The sequence below is a fragment of the Gymnodraco acuticeps genome, unplaced genomic scaffold, assembly GCF_902827175.1.
Source record: "Gymnodraco acuticeps unplaced genomic scaffold, fGymAcu1.1, whole genome shotgun sequence".
NCBI classification, from domain to species: Eukaryota; Metazoa; Chordata; class Actinopteri; order Perciformes; family Bathydraconidae; genus Gymnodraco; species Gymnodraco acuticeps.
Window position 1 is genome coordinate 396,662 of NW_022989854.1, and position 21,384 is coordinate 418,045.

Below are 21,384 nucleotides of genomic sequence, written 5' to 3' on the forward strand. Positions count from 1 at the left end.
CGTTTATGTCGCTTAATGGGTCGGGCCGGCTCTGCGTGCGAGGCCCTGCACTGCAAATGCGCCATAAGTGAATGGGTGCTGTAAAAACTACACTGCCCATGCTCAGATTATTTTTCTATTCAATGTGTGCAGCAAAACAATAATCACCAGTGAGGCACTGTGCTGACATACCTACCAAACGTCATCTCATAATTCAGAGAGCTGATTGGCTGTAAATAGGCCTACGTGTGCCGCGAAAATAGTAGTTGTTTGTGAAGAGGAGACGAGAGAGAGCTGCTTATAGCGATTCAAATCAGTAAAACTGAAAGAAAATGAATGAAGTTGACCATCTACTTCAGCTTTGGTAAGTTAATTGTATGTCATATCTTTTGTTGATCTTCTGTGTTTTGCCTATAGCCTATTGCTCTGCTGGATCGATTGATATTGTGACCTCGATGATGAGTGTCTGTGTTTTCCTTATGGTTCCTCTCTCTATCGGAACCATAGCCTACAGCTATTTGTTTACGTGTTTAAAAAAGCACCAGAAGCTTATATGTACACATCTAAATTGTTCGTGCCCCTCCACTTTTGTACATATAAAAACTATATTTGTATCAAATCACCTTTAAAGTGTATTGACAGGCTCTCGTGCACGGCTCTCCTGTTGACAAACGTGACGTCACTGAGCGGCGTCGTTAGACGGTGGGGGCTGTGTTGTGCCTGTCATTTTACGGGACGCGAGGAAATCTTTTCACACCGTTCAGCCTCGGATTAAAACAACTGTTCATTAAATTCATACCAACATCGCCGTAAAGGATCCGCTGTTTGCACGTTTTTTATTTTCTCATTTCGAGTCAACATGGGGAACTGCTTAACCGTGGGGCCGAACGAAGCTCTGGTGGTCTCTGGTAGGTTCTTCCTCACTGGGCTTACGGAGCTAAGCTAGCTGTCATTCACATATTAGACTAACGGGCTAGGTACATCGGCGGTTGAATGAAAATGTCAATTATAGTCTTGTTTGTAGCCATATAGCTAATCTAAATGCTATTGCCAAATATAATCGGGTGCTTACTGTGTAAAGCAACTCAATTTGTGTTTGTACATTAACGTCAATCACGACAAATGTAAAACCGTAATGCTAAACTCGTTAGCATCATGGCAGCGACGGTGTGTCATAGCTATTAGCAGGTCATATGCGTCAAATATCAGAAATGCTGTCTTTGAAAGTTCTTCATGCAGGCCCACACTGATGATACAGCTAGGGTGGGGAGCTGGTACCCAGTGCTGTAAATATACTCAAGTACTGTACTTCAGTAACATGTTGAGGTACTTGGTCTTTACAGTATTTCAATTTGTTGCTACTTTGTACTTCTACTCCAATACTATTCAGAGGTAAATTGTGTACTTGTTCTCCACTACATTTATTGACCCTGCAGTATACAAAGTCAGTCAAACTAGCTGCTCCTTTACCAGCTTTGAGGACACTTTCATGATCAATCATTATAAAACATATCATATATATTATTCTGAAATGGACCAATCTGCACAACGACTACTTTTACTGTCGCTACTTTCACTATATTTTGATGAGAATACTTTTCTACTTTTACTTGATTAACATTTTGATTGCAGGACTTTCATTTAATTTCAAACCATTATTTAACCAGGTGGTTCCATTGAGATCATCGATCTCTTTTTCATGGGAGACCTGCAGCAAGTGGGTTACAACATGAAACAGAAAACAACAGAAAACAATAAAGGACATCATACATCATATTTACAGGGCTACATTGACATACCTATCGGCATTGACAAGTACCAACAGTATAAAATAGCATTGCACCCAGCGCCATATAGATCTATATATATCTCAGTCTATATGGCGCTGATTGCACCTATCCAGGCTTTAAAAACATGCAGTGGAACCAAATTGCTCAGTTTCAAATCTTTTTGGAGACTGTTCCAAGCAAGAGGAGCTGCACACATAAAAGCTTTCGTACCTAAGGCAGTCCTTGCACTCTGCACATGTAACACAACCACATCATGTGATCTTAGGCAACAGCTACCTGCAACTCTCTGTGTGATCAGTGAGCAGATATAAAAAGGTAGTTTACCCAACATGGCTTTGTAAATGAACATGTACCAATGACTGAGCCTCCGTACAGTTAGTGAAGGCAGACCTGCCTTGGCATACAGGGTACAGTGATGAGTAAGTGCTTTACAGTTAGTAACAAATCTCAGGGCACTGTGATAGGCGGCATCTAATTTTTCCAGGCAATGGGCAGGTGCATTCATATAGATCAGATCACCATAGTCCAGCACAGGTCAAAAGGTCACAGTGACTAGCCTTTTCCTGGCCTCAAGTGAGAAACAGGACTTGTTTCTGAAAAAGAAACCTAGTCTAACCCTCAGCTTTTTAAGCAGGTTATCGACATGAGGTTTAAAAGTAAGACAATCATCAAGCCAGATACCTAGGTATTTATAACTGGTAACCACTTCAAGTACTTTTCCTTGTGCAGTAACAATATCCGAAGTGACTAGTACTTGTAACAGAATATTCCTACACTCTGGTACTTCTACTTTAACTAAAGTACAAGATCTGAGTACTTTTCTCACCTCTGCCGATACCAAGTGAAGTCAGATGTGTGTATTTCGTGGAGGGCTCAGGGAATAAAGAAAAAAAAAAGCTCAAGATACAAAACCTAAGGAGTGTTTTTTTATCGTATTTTCAGTATCCTCATCTGAGGTGTTTTGGCTTAGTTTAACAGAGATTCAATGATTTTAATGTGTCACTGTATTGTTTAAATATATAATTGGATAACGTTTTGAAAATGAAACATAACTAAATGCAAACAAACACTCACTACAAGGATGTCCAACAAGGACAGCGCATTTAAGATGAATGCACATGGATATTGGCGTCTCTGTAGAAGTGTCACACAAAACATTTCAGTTTCTGGAGGCTGTACTGCAGTGTTTCCAATAGTGTGGCTGCTGTGACCCCTAAAACACCGCACTTCTAGCTGTTGCTTATTTGATATGATGCAGTAATATAGTAGTATCCTACCCAGAACTATAACACTTTGGATGGAACCATACTGTATAATAATGTTTTTGATTGTTTAAGTACAATTCTCTTGACACATCTTTACTTTACTAACATTCTAAATTCAGGATTATATTTATAATTGAGTATTTTTAAACTATGGTATGTTTACTTTTACCTAAAGGATCTAATTACTTCAACCACCAGTTGCGTATTTGTTTAAAGACAGATTTTGTTTCCCTGTTTTAAGTGACATTTGACTCACTGTTTAATGCTTTTAGTAACCCAACCTGCCTTTGACAGACAGAGGGTTTGAAAAGCTTTCAAGTTAAAAACATGTATTCATCAGAGAATTGCTCAGTTTATGTTCAATCTGCTCAACTTTTCTGTGCTTTGTTTAATGTCACATGTTCCTAATGACTGAATGACTGAAGATGAAGTATTGTCCTAATGCAACTGCCCCCCCTCAGGTGATTGCTGCGGCTCTGACACTAAGACCTATGCTGTGGGGGGCTGGGCCTGGGCGTGGTGGCTCATCTCGGACACCCAAAGGTTAGAATATACAAGCATAAGGTCTATTTATCTCGCAATAGAGTTTGTCTTTTAGAAGCAAATTGAAATGATTTTGTAACAGTAAATGCTACTCATCACAGATACATGGATTTGACTATAAAAAGCGCTCTGTTCAAACTCATCTTGATAAAACAAACAGACCCCAATTGGAATGAACTTTTGTCGCCTGCTAGCAGTCTGTAAGCAAGTAAGGATGAAGCTGGTTCACCATGTTTTCTCTGATATTTCACACAGTGTAGTCGTTTCTAATGTTGGTACAAATGTTTCCTGTCGGCTTACACATTGGCACTTTTCTAAGAAGAGTAGTGTGTTTGAATGCTAAATGTGCCCCATACTTATACTGTATGTGCAGTGTCACAGGAGACAGCAGTCACTGTCGGCTGGTTGATCTCTGCTGAGAGATCAACATTTATTCACAGCAGTTTATATTCCAAAGCGCTGAGCAAAAGTCCTGCAACATGTCACAGATCAAATTGTGAAATATTCCTCAATTCTTGAAAAATACTCATGTCCAGTATTTGGATTCATGTGGTAGTGGTTAATTACATTAAACATTAAATCAAAGTGTGTTTATTTACATATACTATATTACATTTTTGGTTTACGCTTTTATCAACTGCCCCCTGAGTGACTTAGACAGATGTCCTTGATCAACAGTGTTTAACATCTACAGATTGTATTCCACACCTGGCTCCCCTCACTCCCTCTCTTCAGTGCCCAGTACATGTGCCTTGTTTTTCTGCAGGATCACCCTGGAGATCATGACTCTGAAGCCTCGCTGTGAGGATGTGGAGACAGCAGAGGGGGTGGCCATCACTGTCACAGGGGTGGCTCAGGTACACCAGGGTCCTCTCTCACACACAAAGCTTCACCTGACTTCAACTGTTATCTCTAGGCCTGTGTGAACCTCAATATGTGTACGCTCACATCAATGTGTCTTTAAGGCAGAATATCAAATAAGTGCAGAAAGATTTAATCTGATGTCTGGTCAGATTGTTTACTTTTTTGTGTCACATAAAGATGGTTAAATGTTAAACTCCTTTATTTTAATTAGGTGTGGATGCTTGTGTCTCGACTCATTTACATTTGAGAACTTTTGATGAGCAGAATACAAAGAACGCTCATCAGAGAGTTTGTAACGTTCTTCAGGTGAAGGTGATGACGGAGCAGGACTTACTGGCTGTAGCCTGTGAGCAGTTCCTGGGTAAATCCGTGATTGAAATCAAAGGTGTGGTTCTGCAGACTTTGGAGGGACACCTGCGCTCCATTTTAGGTATGGACATTCATTTAATTTGAGAACTTGTGTTTGTCACCTTAATACCGGTGTAAATAATTTGTGTTGAGCTGCAACTAACGAGGGGTTACGTATGGTAACGTATATATAAGCACAGGTGGAGCCCTCTACTGGACTCTATGGGTACTACCTTATCATGCAAGCATTCACCTGAGACTTCTATAGACGTAGCCGGCCCCGGGGCGGGCCTACCTGAATGCGCGCGCATCTCACCTTTATAAAAGGAGGCCTCCTGACTGTCATCCTACACCTCTCTTCAGCCAGCGGTATAGCAGTGTTTCCCCTAGGATGGAGTCATAGCGGCGGTGCTAAGGCACGTGGGCCCAGCATAATGTGAGCGCGAAGCGCGTGGAGTTTTTTAGTGCGTGCGAAGTGCGCCCCGCCAATTTGTTTCTATGAGTCTGCCAGCACAAGAAAGGCTCTTGAGACCTAGTACCAGGGCCGGTTCTAGACAATTTGCTGCCCTAGGTGAGATTTTATATATAATGAATAAATGAAAAATCTCTACAAAAGACAAATACACTACAAAAACAGAAACGTATTGACACAGGTAATATACGTCAAAATGGCTTGAAATGTATTCAGTATTGTATGAACATGTTTTAATTGGGGGGTGGACGTCATATCCTTTAGGGGGGTCCGGGGGTATGTTTAAAGTAAAATGCTTCAATCTGGTGCACTTTGAGCATAATTACTAGAGACTAGATCTAGGGGGTACAACTCTAAACACCCATATAAAAAAGATCGGTTTACATTTTAATAATCAAATAAGTATGTGAACATAACCAATAACCTACCATAGCCAATAACAAATACATGTCACTTATTTTATTTTTGTTGTTCATTCATATCTTATTTTACCTTAACATTTATTTATTTATGCATATGTTTGTATCTCTCCAACTTTAAACAATATTTTTGGTTTACTGTCCTATAGTATACATTGGAATGATTTCAAACCTGTTTTTATTTATCCTAATAATTATAATAAAGGAGTGCCTTGGAAATATGTGTTTACATAATTTGTAAACACATATTAGTTTGAGACCCACTGAGTTAACTTAGACTAAAATTAACTATCTAAACACTCAGAGAGTCCCTAACCTCACCTGAGCTGTTTATCTCTCTCAGTCTGACAGCAGAGGACTCTCCCTCCACCTTGTTGTTGAAACAGCTCCTTATGTCTTTTAGAGCAGCTAGCTAACCAGATGCTAACAACAAAAATACAAGTAACCGGTGTGCTCTCTCTCTCTCTCTCTCTCTCTCTCTCTCTCTCTCTCTCTCTCTCTCTCTCTCTCTCTCTCTCTCTCTCTCTCTCTCTCTCTCTCTCTCTCTCTCTCTCGTACCATACATACACACACACACCCTCCCGAGCTTGAATGACACACAGAGACCAATTGAGGGCTTTGATTTATGATCGGTATGGAAGTGGCCATGTCGGCAGGCCACATCATGTAGACAGACAGTCACCCTCTATGAGGCAGAGTCAGACCCACATTTGCGCAGCGTTGCGTTCACAATTAGGGCTGCAACAAACGATTAATTTGATAATCGATTAATGAAACGATTAATCGACTATTCGGACTATTATGCCTTGCACAATTTCTGAAACGCTCTTATTTAGCCATCAACTTTTAGATTTAGCTTGAGGTTGTTTTAGACATGTGGAAACTAACAATGAAGACAATAAAGATGAATACTTGATTCAAAAATACATATATTATTAAATTAACTAAACAAATTGTGAACAGAATTAACATTGCTTTTTTTTTTTAATTAAATAAATAATATTTCACAACAAAAGAAACAACAATGTTTTAACAAATGGTATCAAATAATGTGATGACAGAACTGTAAACAGAATAGCTGAAACTTTAACAAAATAAATAACTCAGTTACCTCTAATCATTAACCCATGTTTGTATAATTTTGTTAACTGCGTGTGTTGCTGACGTGGAAACGTTACTCATGGATGGGGCTCCAGAGCTACTAGAAAGACAGTCGAACCCGGTGCATTCCTCCGTCTGGATGTGGAGCACTTTTGATAAATATTTAGACAAATTGCTCGTGTTACCGCCCTTACATGCTAAACTCTTATTGCACTATTGGCAACGAGCATTGTCCACCTCAAGACGGGTAACATTTAACCACACCTTGGAGCGCTTCTCTCCGCCATCCCTGCCGTGTGTTGCTGCATGGAGTGGAAACTGCCCCGACCCCTCACACACAGATGGGGGAGAGAGAGATCTCGTCTGGATTGGAAAGATCGAAAATACACCATAGACGCATTTTTTTGTCTTTTTGCATGTTAGAAACGAGTTGGCGACACTAAGACTGCGAGATAATGTTTTTGTAGCAATAATACATGACATATATTTTTTAATTGTGTCTCCAGTACCGATAAAAAGACCGATAACGTTGGAGCTTAACGGCGCGTAAAACACACGTGATGTCACCAACGAATCGACGACTGAATTAGTTGGCAACTAATTTGGTCATCGATTTTAATCGATTAGTTGTTGCACCCCTATTCACAATACATCATTTTTTTTAAATCGCCAGACCAGCAGGCCACTTAACAGGCCAGGCCATCGGTAAACCCTAGCAGCGGCGCGCATATTTCAGCACCGGCGCAGCACAGCCGCTATTTGTATATAGGGGAAACACTGGTATAGGACAGACAGTGCCCCGAGTAGAGGGCTCCGCCTGTGCTTATATAACAAGGGTTACCATACGTAACCCCTAGTTATATCTCTCACAGGCTCCGCCCTCTACTGGACTCTATGGGTACAGTGGACGGAGCCCCGATGTATACACGCGCTGTCGTCCAACAATACCGTTCCACCTCACTGCCCCTGACCGGCTTTCTGGTTACCAGCCGCTGCGCCTCACTCACCTCTACCTCGGTTGTAACCGTGGAGAAGTCTGGGCTGCGGCTGACAGAGCACACTCTGACGCGCTTACCTCGTGAAAAGTGTGCTCGGAAAACAGTGCTGAGGTCTCCCCCCGTCCGCCCATAGGCAGGCGGAGAGAGCCCCCAGCCCCGTATGGGCACACTATGCACCACCTCTCCCAAGTCCCTAAGGAGCCCGGGGAGAGCGCAAGTGCCCCATGTCCCCACACTCAGACACTGACCCCGTGCAGAGTTTGCTTGGACTATAGTGTAGAGCAGTGATTCTCAAACTTTTTTCAATAATGTACCCCCTTTGAAAAAAAAATGCAGCCATGTACCCCCTGATCAGCGCAAAAACAATTTGTTAGGGAAGAAATGCCTATATAAAGAGGTACGGTGCTGCACCATCGGTGTCTGATTTATTAAAACAACAACCTTGTAACTGAGAAACACTTAATGCTACATTTCAAATGTTTACAATCCATCACTAAATTCATGGCAAACCAATTTTAACATCATGCAATAACACTAAGACGACATTAGTTGCATTGAACTGATCTTTTTAATAAGTTGTACTTACAATGTAGTGAAACATGGGCTTGTGCTTCACTGAGGATCTTTGTCATGCTGACAGGGAGGCCACTGCAGTTATTACACTTCGTGTTTTGAAATATGTGTAACTCTGTTAATATAAATGCTCAAACTTCCTTACTTTTCCTAAAATTGGTATTTTTTTTTTTTTTCAATTAACATAAAAATAAATCTCACGTACCCCCTGCAGTACTCCAACGTACCCCTAGGGGTCCGCGTACCCCCATTTGAGAACCACTGGTGTAGAGGGCTCTCCCCTCCTGCCCCCAGGCAGGCGAGGCGAGCCCTCCAGCCCCGTAAGGGCCCAGTGCGCACCCCGGGACCCTCCAGGGGGCCCGGAAAAAACGTAAGCGCATTACGCTTGCGCCCCCCCCCTCCTCACCAGTCCAGAGGCTCATATGGTTCTGTGACCAAAGCCTCGAGCACCAGCGGCAAACCGCGGCATCAGTGGACTGAGAAAAGGCTGACCTGCCACCAAATCCCTCATGGCAGGACGAGATGGCTGCTGCATACACTTTCACTGTGGAATGAGCAAGCCCTCTGTCCACCAGTAAGTAGGATAAAATAGAGCCCAACTCACAATATAGGGGCTCTATTTTCTGCTCCTCACACCATCGCTGGAATCCCAGCCACTTTGGCCTGTAACAGGCTGTGGTGGATCCAGTTCTAGCTGCCTGGATAGACTGAATAACGCTATCAGACAATCCACCCTGTCTTAGCCTGTCCCTCTCAGGAGCCAAGCCTGGAGAGGTTGGCCCAGAGTGGGTAACGCCCAAGCCCCCAGGAAGTGCGCCGGACTCAGATGAAAATATTCGTGGTGGCCAAACGGCGGTACTGCACATCCGTTTGGTTGCCAGGCCCGGAAACACTTTTTCCCATTGACTTACATGGGGAAAGAGTGGTCTGTAAATCGTTGGATATTTTTTTTTTAAACTAAATAAACAACCCAGTATGAACATTTGTATAGCCCTTATTAAAAACATTCGTTCCTCAAGTTGTAAAAATGTGCTAATAACGTTATTCTGAGAGTTATTTCCCTCGGCATTATGAACGCGCATCTAACCCACGGGACCGCGCCCCCCTGCACGTTCAAGTTACGTGTTCAGCACTACATGCGTTTATCTTTACCCATGGATGCACAATAAGAACGGACCCATATCGCCTTACTGCCAGCCCACGGAGCTGTAATAATGGATATATTGCACATGTTTGCTGTAATTCATCATTTGTAAAATATTATACTACATGGGCTGTATGATTAAATCTTGTACCGTAAATGTTGTATTAAATAAAGTTAATATTGCCGACGTTAGATTAACGTCCCTGTAGCTTATTATTGCACTAAGAAGCTTATTGCACACAGTGCAATAATTATTTCATGCTAAATGAAGCTCTGTTGCTTGGATATCACTAGATCCTAACTTACAACGTAATATAAGTGCATAACGATTGATGTGTACATTAGCATCATTACTAGCTAGCCGCTAGCTGCTAACTGCCGCCTCGTTAATATCAAATCCATGATAACAACAATCCATTACCATGCTGTCATGAACGCGCGGTGCTGTTAAGTGTACGCAAATTGACGTGCTTGATGTGAACGAGCATTTTGGTTAAAGTTGCGCATGCTCTATGAGTGCACATACGGGTACTTCTCAGGCATGCCGGGTAATCTGTGACGTTTCACTCTCTCAAAAGTTGGGCCATTTTATCATCATGCGCTAATGAGCAACTCTCATAGGAATGAATGAGACCCCGCCTCCCACGCTGTATCCAGTTCTTATTATACATGGTAACGCCCCGATTGCACCTGCCTCTTGAGACGTCGCCCCCCAGAACTTGGGAATTGCCCAGGGCTGGCCCACCTTCATCTGTGTCATCTCTGAGAACCACGTCGGCCCGACGCGATCCGGAGCCACTAGGATGACTGACAGACGTTCTCGCCTCACTCTCCCCAGGAGAGGGAGAATGACACGCAGCGGTGGAAAGGCGTAGAGCAGCTTCCTTGGCCATGGCTCGTGTGCAAACGCACAGGACATGTCGGGCAGGTCCGGTGCTCAAGGAGTGGTGAGTCCATGCTTTCTTTCTCTTTCTCTTATTCGCGTCTATGCTCAGTGTATCACTTCCGCTCGCTGAAGAGAAAGGGATGACAGTCAGGAGGTGAGGCCTCCTTTTATACGCGCATTCAGATAGGCCCGCCCCGGGGCCGGCTACGTCTATAGAAGTCTCAGTAGGTGAATGCTTGCATGATAAGGTAGTACCCATAGAATCGAGTAGAGGGCGGAGCCTGTGAGAGATATAACAGTTGTTTGGTTTTCCTTCAAGCTAAAGATTATTCTGCGTATTAATCGTTTGAATGTCAAAGGAGTCGTCTATACATTTCCCTTCTTTCGTTCAACCTAAAGTATAAAATATGACTCAACTCAATAATTAATTGATTTCAACAATGTTGCAGATGATTAACATAGTTATCAAACAGCATATTTTCTTAACTCCAGTGCAGTATTTTCTATGCACTTTGTTAAACCCTATTGACTATGTGACATTCATATCTCAAAGGAAAATATGCTTCTCTGAAGGTTTAAGACTATCCTGATGCTTGTTTTTACATAAATCAAAGACATTTTGAGTCAAAAATAAATTTCAAAAGACTGCTGCTACTTTGTGAAACTGGCATTTCGAATTGCAAGGCACACATGGACATGTGCTATAGAAATGTTGACAAGGACTGTCTTCTCAGGTACCCTGACTGTAGAGCAGATCTATCAGGACAGAGACCAGTTTGCTCAGCTGGTGAGGGAAGTAGCAGCTCCAGACGTGGGCAGGATGGGCATCGAGATCCTCAGCTTCACCATTAAGGTAGGTTACAGCGTTGTGAGAGGCTTCAGCAACAATACCAGCTGAAAGTACTAATGTAGCAAGCGAATGATCACAGGTTAAAGTGGAAATTCTCTCCAATACAAAGGCAACAAAGCACGTGTTGACATAGACTAGACCAGTAGTTCCATCCCAAATGTCTTCTGCAGGGCCCCCCTTTTGTAGAGATTATTTTCTTTGCAAAAATTATACCTTCAATCACCACATCTTTTCAGTGACTGGTGTGGGCTTGCTTTGTGCTGCAGATCTTTTTAATTGGGGTTGCAGCTGTGAGACTGCCACTCTTACTTCATTTTCAAAGACCAGCTTTAAACTGTATTTGTGTTTTTGAGGCCACAGCAGAAAAACATCTCACATAGGTAAGGTGGGGCAAAAGAAAGGAGTGTGGCCATGGCTCTCCTGCCTAGCAGTGGTTAATCCAAAACGCAACCAGTGTTTTTAATAGTAGGATCATGCAGAGTAAGGTCGTTTGCCCTTTAAGAGAGAGATGGGGAATACGTGTGTAGTATGTTTCTGGAGGTGAACGGGAGTAGCAGCAGTGATAAGTCTGTCCACTAAGTTAGCTGCATAACAAAGTTTCAAATAAATACACGGGCCTCCCAAGGAACAGCTTGCCTGTCCGTCTAATTGAAGAGTGGGTTACTGAATATTTGGTGAAGATTCATCCTCTGCTTTGCGTTTAGCTGGGAGCCCTGTCACAAACGTGTCCATGTTATGCTAGCAGGGCTCAAGCATGCCTAATAATTTGCCTTGGTGGGCCCCCCCTGCAATAGCTCTGCTCTAAGGGGCTTGTCCCCCACTTTGGGAACCACTGGACTAGCCTGTTCAGCCTGAATGACAATCTTCGCTCTTTCTTCGTTTCTCCTCCTCTCCCTAAAGACACATTTTATGATGGTAACTTCCTAGATTAAGGGTGACCTCAATCCATTCCCCATTTCCAGTCAACTCTCCTTAACCCAGCGTTTTTCAAAAGGGTGGGGCGCAGAGATGTGATAGGTGGATCGCGAATGGACGCGATGAACGGGAGATTTTTATTTTTTTTAAATAAATGTTTTGGACGTCTGGCCGAAATTGAACCTGGGTCCTCGCGGGCGATAGTGGACTGTTACAGCCGGAGACTCGCAACGGCGGTTGACTTTCACAGCGCCGCTGTGCCGGAGCCTCGCAACGGCGGGTTTTTGCGGTGGCGGGTGCGGTACCGGCGTTGTGAAAGTCCACGGCCCACCTATGCCAGAGCCAGCGGCCCACCGAAGGCAGCGGCCCACCGAAGGCAGCGGCCCACCGAAGGCAGCGGCCCACCGAAGGCAGCGGCCCACCGAAGGCAGCGGCCCACCGAAGGCAGCGGCCCACCGAAGGCAGCGGCCCACCGAAGGCAGCGGCCCACCGAAGGCAGCGGCCCACCGAAGGCAGCGGCCCACCGAAGGCAGCGGCCCACCGAAGGCAACGGCCCACCAACGGCAGCGGCCCACCAACGGCAGCGGCCCACCAACGGCAGCGGCCCACCAACGGCAGCGGCCCACCAACGGCAGCGGCCCTCCAACGGCAGCGGCCCACCAACGGCAGCGGCCCACCAACGGCAGCGGCCCACCAACGGCAGCGGCCAACAGCGTTGCAGTCGGGAAGAAAAGCAATGTGGAGCTCACCACTTCATAAGGAGTTTAACCGTGACACTTTTCGAAATCCTGTTTGTGTCCCCCCACTTTACAAATAGGCCTATGTTTATTTTTTAACGCAAGCTGTCATCGCCACGGAGGAGCACACAGCCTCTGTGAGCGAGCGAGACAGAGAGCGAGAGGGAGCACACCTTTATCTATTTAATATAGCCTAGTTGTAAAAAATAAAGTAAGAAATCATTCCAATGTGTACTATAGGACAGTAAAAAAAAGAAGTTTAAAAGGGGAGTGATTAGTAAAATATGCATAAATAAAAAGAAAGAATGCTAACTAGGTAACATAAGATCAGAATAAACAAGGTTAAATGATTTGTTATTGGTTGTGATCATATTCTAAAGATGTTTGGATTATTGAAAAGTATACAGCTCCCTTTCATCCGAGTGTTGAGAGCTGTATCCATAAATTCATTTTGTGCTCAAAGTGCACCAGATTGATGCATTTCACTTCAACATTTAAAAAACATCTTCCTGGGGGAGCATGCCCCCGGACCCCCCTAGAGGAGGTGAGGACCCCCCTAGAGGAGGTGAGGTCCACCCCCAAATAAAGCAGGTTCAAATAATTAGATTGAATACATGTTCTTTTAGTAAACACTGAAAACGGGTCCCACAGACCCAAACAGCACACAAAGGTTAAAGGTAAGCGTATAATAATATTAAAATGTGATAAATATATACATTGCAAAAAACTGAAAAAGAGGAGTAAAAGTAGCTCACGACTTGTTTTATTTTTTGAAAGTAGCTCTCATCCTAAAAAAGGCTGGAGACCCCTGTTATAGAACGATACATTTGACCATTTTAAGCTTGGCCTACCAGTTTATTGGAGCGATGAGGAACAGATGGGGCTTGAAAAGGCCCACCTGTTCAAAGTGGGGAATGAGAGGACAAGTTTGAGAACCACTGCCTTAACCTATATCAATCTGCTGCTCTTCCTTGTTGTTATGTTGTGTAACCAAGTAAATGTTCAGTTTCCTTAGGTCTTGTGTTTAATGAATACATGATAATACTTTACGGTGATATTTGCTCCACTGAATATTAATAATCACGTATTACATTATTTTGAATGAATCTTTGACTGCTTCTGGAGGGATAAATGGTCTTACTGGAACTGATGAGAAGTTTAAAGCTCACTCACTTTCAGCTTAGAACTGCATCTTTAGGATGTGTTACTCATGAACTTGCATTAGAGCCTAGCATATGGGATATACAGTGTGTGTTTATGGGCTAAGCAGCAAGTAAAAGTCATACAAACGTGAATCAACACTCACCTCCTCTTTCACATGGGATTTATCTACGGTGGAGACTGCTGCTCATTAGAGCAGTCATCTCTTATTTTCCATATCTCTAATGATTTACTGGCAGGACGCTCTCTCTTTCTGTACAGTGAGCTGTTGTTGTAAGAACTAATTGCAGTGTGGTGCAGACACAGCAGCTGACCAAAGTGCTTATCTTCAAACCCTAAGAGTTTATTTCTTTCACATCCATTAGTCCGGGCCGAGATGTTTCCTGCGATCATGATCAGATAACTCATTTGTGAGGCCTTAAACATTTGATGGTTGTCTTTAATTGAACATATACATTTTTTTCATCCCAATTCAAAACATGTAAGGCAGGCAAGGCCAGTTTATTAACTTAATTTATTTAGCGCCTTTCAACACAAGGCTATTCAAAGTGCTTTACAAAAATGAAAAACATTACATTGGTTGAAAAGTCTTTAGTCTGGATTTAAAAGTAGTCAGAGTTGCAGCGGACCTTCAGGTTTCTGGGAGTTTGTTCCAGATATTTGGAGCATAATAACTGAACGCTGCTTTACCATGTTTAGTTCTGACTAGGGATGGGTATCGTTTGAAATGTATCGATTCCGGTTCTGCTTATCGATTCCGGTTCTTATCGATTCCCCGTTTCGATTCCAAAATTGTAAAAGAAAGAGGTCAAACGTTTAGATAACAAAAATATCTTTATTCTTTTAAGCTTTAACTGAAATTGTTACAAATATAAAATATACGTGCAATACAAATGTATTGCACAATAGCTGTGCTTTATTTTAACTGAGCTATGCCTGTGGCAAGCTATTAACAGGCATTACACTGTGCCTTGTCTTTTTCTTTTTTAGTGGAGTGGAGCCTCACTTCAGAGCGTTTACCGCGACCCATCTTTGGTGTTATGAAGTGACTGAGCTCGTGAAATATCTAGGGGAGGGCGGGGGGAGCCTCGCTGCGGGGCAACTTACATGATGCCGTTTAAAAAATGTAAGGGCGGTGCCGGCCGTCAGCGTACCGAGCCGGCCGTCAACGGCCCGCTGACGACCGGCCGTTCTGTGATTCTCCAGAACACACAGATGACCAGTCCGCCCTTACCCTGTATTCCACCGGGTCGCCGCGGTGCAGACGGACCCGCTGGAATACAGGGTCTACCGCGCTTAGGAACCGTTAAGCAGAACCAAAATTATGTATTTTGTATGGGTACCCGGTACCCGGCATTTTCTTATCGGTTCTCATCTGGAACCGAGTTTCGGTTCCCAACCCTAGTTCTGACTCTGGGGACAGAAAGCTGACCAGTCCCTGAAGACCTGAGAGATCTGGATGGTTCATAATTTAGCAGGAGGTCAGAAATGTATTTTGGGCCTAAACCATTCAGTGCTTTATAAACCAGCAGCAGTATTTAGAAATCTATTCTTTGACACACAGGAAGCCAGTGTAAAGACTTCAGAACAGGAGTGATCCACTTTCTTAGTGTTAGTGAGGAACCAGTGTAAAGACTTCAGAACAGGAGTGATGTGATCCACTTTCTTAGTGTTAGTGAGGACTCGAGCAGCGGCGTTCTGAATCAGCTGCAGCTTCCTAATAGATTTTTTAGTGAGACCTGTGAAGACACCATTGTAGTAGTCAAGTCTATTAGATATGTTCCTAAGGTGATAGTATGCTGACTTAGTCATTGTTTTAATTAATGAGGCACTAGCGTGTTGGCAAGTGTTCAGAGCAGGTGTAGAAATCAATAATCTGCTGCTGCGCACAGATGGAGGTTCTATCCTAGTAGAGAACACCAGTCAGTGTTCAGAAAGGAGGATTATGTGTTATCAATGCTCACTACAAAACAAAGACACCTGGCTCCTCAGACCTTCTAAAATACGTGTGTGTGTGTGTGTGTGTGTGTGTGTGTGTGTGTGTGTGTGTGTGTGTGTGTGTGTGTGTGTGTGTGTGTGTGTGTGTGTGTGTGTGTGTGTGTGTGTGTGTGTGTGTGTGTGTTGTGTGTGTGTGTGTGTGTGTGTGTGTGTGTGTGTGTGTGTGTGTGTGTGTGTGTGTGTGTGTGTGTGTGTGTGTGTGTGTGTGTGTGTGTGTGTGTGTGTGTGTGTGTGTGTGTGTGTGTGTGTGTGTGTGTGTGTGTGTGTGTGTGTGTGTGTGTGTGTGTGTGTGTGTGTGTGTGTGTGTGTGTGTGTGTGTGTGTGTGTGTGTGTGTGTGTGTGTGTAGGATGTGTACGATAAACTGGACTACCTGAGCTCCCTGGGGAAGACGCAGACTGCAGCTGTGCAGAGGGATGCAGACATTGGCGTGGCTGAGGCAGAGAGGGATGCTGGGATACGGGTAAGGAGGCATTAGTAGGTGGGAGATTCAGAGAAATTGATTATTTCGTGCAGAACAATTAACTGACCACTACTTTACTTATTTGTTGTCACATAGGAAGCAGAATGTAAGAGGGAGATGATGGACGTTAAATTCCAGGCTGACACCAAGATGGCCGACTCCAAACGAGAACTGGAGCTGAATAAAGCATCCTTCAACCAGGAAGTCAACACCAAGGTGGGCGCTGTTGAAAGTAGGTTTCAAACATAATGTGTGTTACCTCAGGTGTGTGTGTGACGTTCTATTTGCTGGTGTTTTCAGAAAGCAGAGGCCCAGCTGGCATACGAGCTGCAGGCAGCTAAGGAGCAGCAGAAGATCCGCCTGGAGGAGATTGAGATCCAGGTGGTGCAGAGGAAGAAGCAGATCACCATCGGGGAGAGGGAGATTGAGCGGACAGACAAGGAGCTCATCGCCACAGTGAAGAGGCCCGCTGAGGCCGAGGCCTACAGAATGCAGCAGATTGCTGAAGGGCACAAGTTAGTGGGAACCTTTCCGTAAAGGGGCATTAAATGAGCTGCAATAACCAGGATCAACAATCTGTAGAAAATGCCGGATGACTGAGAGAACTAATACCAGTGTAAAAAAAACCTCCCTCTTCTCGTGCAACAACTACAGTAGCAATATTCCAGCTTTGGTGTATTCTTTGGAATAACATCGGCATGTAACCTTCCCAGAGAGTAGCTCAGCACCGGCCCTGTAAAGAGGTTTGGTTTTTCTTAAGGACTTCCCAGTGGGCTGTCACACATGCTTGAATGTATATAACCAACAGCCGAGTACTCACTGTTTCACTCTTCAAAGTGTAACAGTCACTCGGCATACATTTTGCTTGTAGTAATTAGTGGTGCTTTGGGTCGTACTTTAGCCAGGCAAATGATCCCAAATATATGGAAATATGACATGATCATAAGTCAGAAGAAAGCAGGCTATAGTGCGATGTGTTTTTGATAGTTAGAGGAATCAGTGATGTTAACCTTTGTGTTTCCCCTTCATCAGGACAAAGGCGGTGCTGTTAGCACAGGCTCAGGCAGAGAGGATCAGAAGGATCGGTGAGGCAGAGGCGTGCTCCATCGAGGCAGTGGGCAAGGCGGAGGCGGAGAGGATGAGACTGAAGGCCGAGGCCTACCAGCTGTACGGAGAGGCAGCTAAGACTGCGCTGGTGCTCGAGGCCCTGCCTATGGTAAGAGATTATTGAGTTTAATGGTTTATTGCATGCTTATTACTTTTTATAACATGCATGATTCCCACACCAGGAAGAGTCTTTGCTGAAATGAGTACATGAATAGATATAGTTCTTCTCCAATTGCTTCAGATCTAAAATACAGAGCTACTGCCACAAGACTGGAAATGGGAGAAAAGCTTGTCTGAATGAATCTGCCTATCAGCATCTATAATCTTTGTTATATTTTTTATGTTTTGTTTTTTAGTCCGCTGAGAAAGCAGTAGAATGCTTAAGTTTTAGGAAACTAGAATGTATTTTACACTAGTAACTACTAATATATTCTACACCCAGACCCCAATTGAAAACATAAAAAGAAAAATGACAGCTCTCATGTTTTATAATGGGATCACATGACCCCTGAGTCATGAGACTATAAGTACAAAATGTATCACATGATCTATGAGAACTCCATGTGGGAGACTTTGATTGTTTCCTACTTACTTTAAACCCATAACCATATGTTTGCAGATTGCTGCTAAGGTGGCAGCGCCGTTAGCCAGGACCAATGAGATCGTCATCCTGAGTGGGGAGAGCAGCCGCGTGACGGGCGAGGTCACCCGCCTTCTGGCTGAACTTCCTGTGTCTGTCAATGCTCTCACTGGAGTGGACCTGTTAAAGGTGAGCTTGATAATAACACAATAATATAGCATTCATAACAGTTACAATGTCTGTGTAGTGTTACTAAGACATGAAATGCATGAGGGATCAGCATATTGATGCGATGAAATGCTTTTGTGTGTGTGTGTAGGATTAGAACTAAGAGTATATTTACGTAGCTTTGTTGGATATGACTGAAAGATGTTAAAAAAACCAGCCTGTTGTTGGTGGATTGTTGTATTTTCCAATCAAGCATTAGTTACCGAGGTACTCCAGTGACTGAATATTGCACCTTCATGAAGTTGGGGTATTAGTGAAAAACATCTGTTTAAATTCAGAGTAGCACGCTTATAATCCTGGGAAAACCAGTTCTGACTTGTAAAGGACCTTATCTTTTAAAACTTCATAACGCAGATTATCTGTAAAAGAATAAATGTGGTGTCTCCAAGACCTGATCAGAGATAACTGTGATGACGTCATCTGGGTTTTTATTTGTTTACAACAGTTTGCACAGGCTTAGTTGGACTTCAATGAGTAGTACATGTAATGTGACAGTAAGACAGTCAAATAGCACTTTACGTTGTGCCTTATTATGTCATCATGAGGAAGAGAAGAAAAGGGATGCCTCTGGTTGCAGTCATTACCATCGAGCCATGTTTAGGAAACATTCTTATATTACAAGATACTTGTATATTGCTGTCAGCAAACACAGAACACTATTCAATTGACAGTGACACTTGTAAAGGTTAAGTAGACTACATTTTAAAAGCGCTTTTCCAGTCTTTATGACTTATATCACACATGATCTCAGCTTTTGTATCCAATCGGAGCCCGAAAGGAGTTCAAATCAGCCAGTGGAACCTTCCGGAAAAAGCTTCAAATAAAACAGTGAATGTAAAAAACGTAGGTCATGAAGGCAATCCAGTTTAGTTGTGGAAGAATGAGTGTTTGTTTCAGAGATTAATGGCAGGTTTGTCCTTTTCCCTCAGATCCCGTTGCTGCAGAAGATGACCGGTGCTCTAGCCTGAGAGACGACTCCAGTATCTGTTGTATGCACTCTGATGGACTGCCTTTAATACACTTGAAGAATTGAGTTGTTTTATACGTATATACTATATACCAAGTGAATTTTGGAAACCTCTGGTGCCTTACTTTATACAAGGCCAGAATATCTGAATGCCCTGCTGCTCATTCAGAGATGTTTTCATTTATTTAGTTTGCACATGTCTTTTATTTATTTGTTCTATTTCTAATATATATTGGCCTGTTTGTATGAGGTGGGATCAAAGAGGAGAGCTGATATTAGACTGCTGTGATGGTGCTTAGATTTCTATCACCATGGTGTTAACATCTTGATCTTTATTATACTTCAGGTCGTGCTCTTCCAGAACAGAAGGCCTCTGCTCTCACTTTGACATTGTGTATGTTCATATAGACCTTTGTCTTTATCGTGAGACACTTCTGCATTCCTAGATCATCTGAATCTTTTCTTGTAAATGGTAGAGCTTTCTTTATTACTTTTTGAATGTGTCACAGATTGATTTGTACAAAGGTGCTCATAATCTTAAAGAAGCCCCTTCCATTGTGCAAATGTTGCCTGTTCCCCTGAGTGAAGTTTAGATCACCACTAACTGTTCATATCAGGCGCAATACAGACGTGTATTGCGCCTGATCATCATTTTGTATTTAGGAAAACGGAATCAGAATCTGATCTTGTGCTGACATGGTTAGCTTGTAACGTGTTATTTTAATATTTAGTGTTGGTTTTAATGTCAAGTGTTGCTAGTTTCAGCCATGATTAAGAAAACAAACAGTTGGTGTTTAAAAAATCAAGATGTGTGGAGAAAGTTCAATGTGAATAGATTCTGAGAGGCCAGACGGCAATGACAAATAGAATCCATTCTTTTCAATGTTGTTGTATCAGCAGGATATTGTGTAGTATATCTGATGTTTCATTTCATACTAAAAGTATCTTTAGATGCTGAGCCATGTTCAACAAACCAAACGTTGACACTTTTCAGAGAAACACGTTCTGTTCTGTGTACGCACATTGATTAGGTTTTTATAACTGTGACGTCCAATATAGAAGGATCTTTAGAAGAGTAGTTAAACATATCATACAATGTTTTATCAATGTCTAGCAGCAATGTTTGTTTTTGTAAATGGTCACAATACTTAGTTGTTTTGCGGTCTAATGCATCAAATGCTAAGCTTTAGTGAAGAAGGAAAAAAGAAGTGAAGTGGAAAAGCTTTTGAAATACTGTATATGACTGGGACACCTACACAAACCTGAATCCTCCTGTTTGAAGCTCATATTATATTCAGCAGGTGAAAAGGACAGTTGTACATGTGGCTGAAGAAGCAGCCTGTATGAGCATACTGACATCACACAGGACTGTTATTATATTTAGTATGATTGTTGTTGTTAATATTGTTTTTTTGCTCATATTCCGTTAATGTATTTGTGTATAATTTGCTGATATAGCGACTTGACAAATACTGTGACAGTAATAACTTTGTTTAGCTTCAAATGTTATTTACACACGTGCACTGTGTCTCCAACAGCCATGAGTTCCTGTATGCTCTCGTTGCATGCCATCCATCTGTACTCAGAATAATACGTTCACTCTTAGCTACTGTCATTCTAATAAATATACGTACCATACTTTCATTCTTTTTTGCCATTTACTTTTGAGTTAAATTAACTTGTACTTTTTTTTACTGGCTCTTGAATCAGTTTCTTAATCTTAGTTCGATATTGGGTGATGAGAGACATGAATATACATTTATAAATATAGTTATAAGTGGTTTCGTAGAAAACAACAGATCTTAGTTAATACTCATTTCTATGCTTTATTACAGTTTGTTTGATTTGATCTGTTTTTGAATGGTTTATAGCAATGATTCAGTCTATTATATAATGTATCATATATTATGGAAAGCCATCATATTGTTCATTTCAATGTATTATTTGTGGGGTTAAAATACCCTATGTAAATAGGTTTCCTTCATTTTTATAAAAACT

The 21,384-nt window shown here is 42.6% G+C and overlaps 1 protein-coding gene across 2 annotated transcripts; it reads left to right on the forward strand.

Annotated features, from left to right (window-relative positions):
• The first annotated feature begins 274 nt into the window (after positions 1 to 274).
• On the forward strand, positions 275 to 21,030 carry LOC117561987 (flotillin-2). Of its 2 annotated transcripts, none has more exons than XM_034239754.1 (11): positions 275 to 343; positions 3,496 to 3,577; positions 4,344 to 4,434; positions 4,748 to 4,871; positions 11,117 to 11,235; positions 16,391 to 16,504; positions 16,601 to 16,720; positions 16,805 to 17,019; positions 17,537 to 17,720; positions 18,231 to 18,380; positions 19,349 to 21,030. In XM_034239754.1, the coding sequence occupies exons 1-11, from the start codon at positions 316 to 318 to the stop codon at positions 19,385 to 19,387; spliced, it is 1,266 nt and encodes a 421-aa protein (XP_034095645.1). In that variant the 5' UTR covers positions 275 to 315; the 3' UTR covers positions 19,388 to 21,030. The 2 variants fall into 2 exon arrangements, with proteins under 2 accessions (XP_034095645.1, XP_034095637.1); XM_034239746.1 differs by lacking the exon at positions 275 to 343 and adding an exon at positions 839 to 887.
• Positions 21,031 to 21,384: the final 354 nt, after the last annotated feature.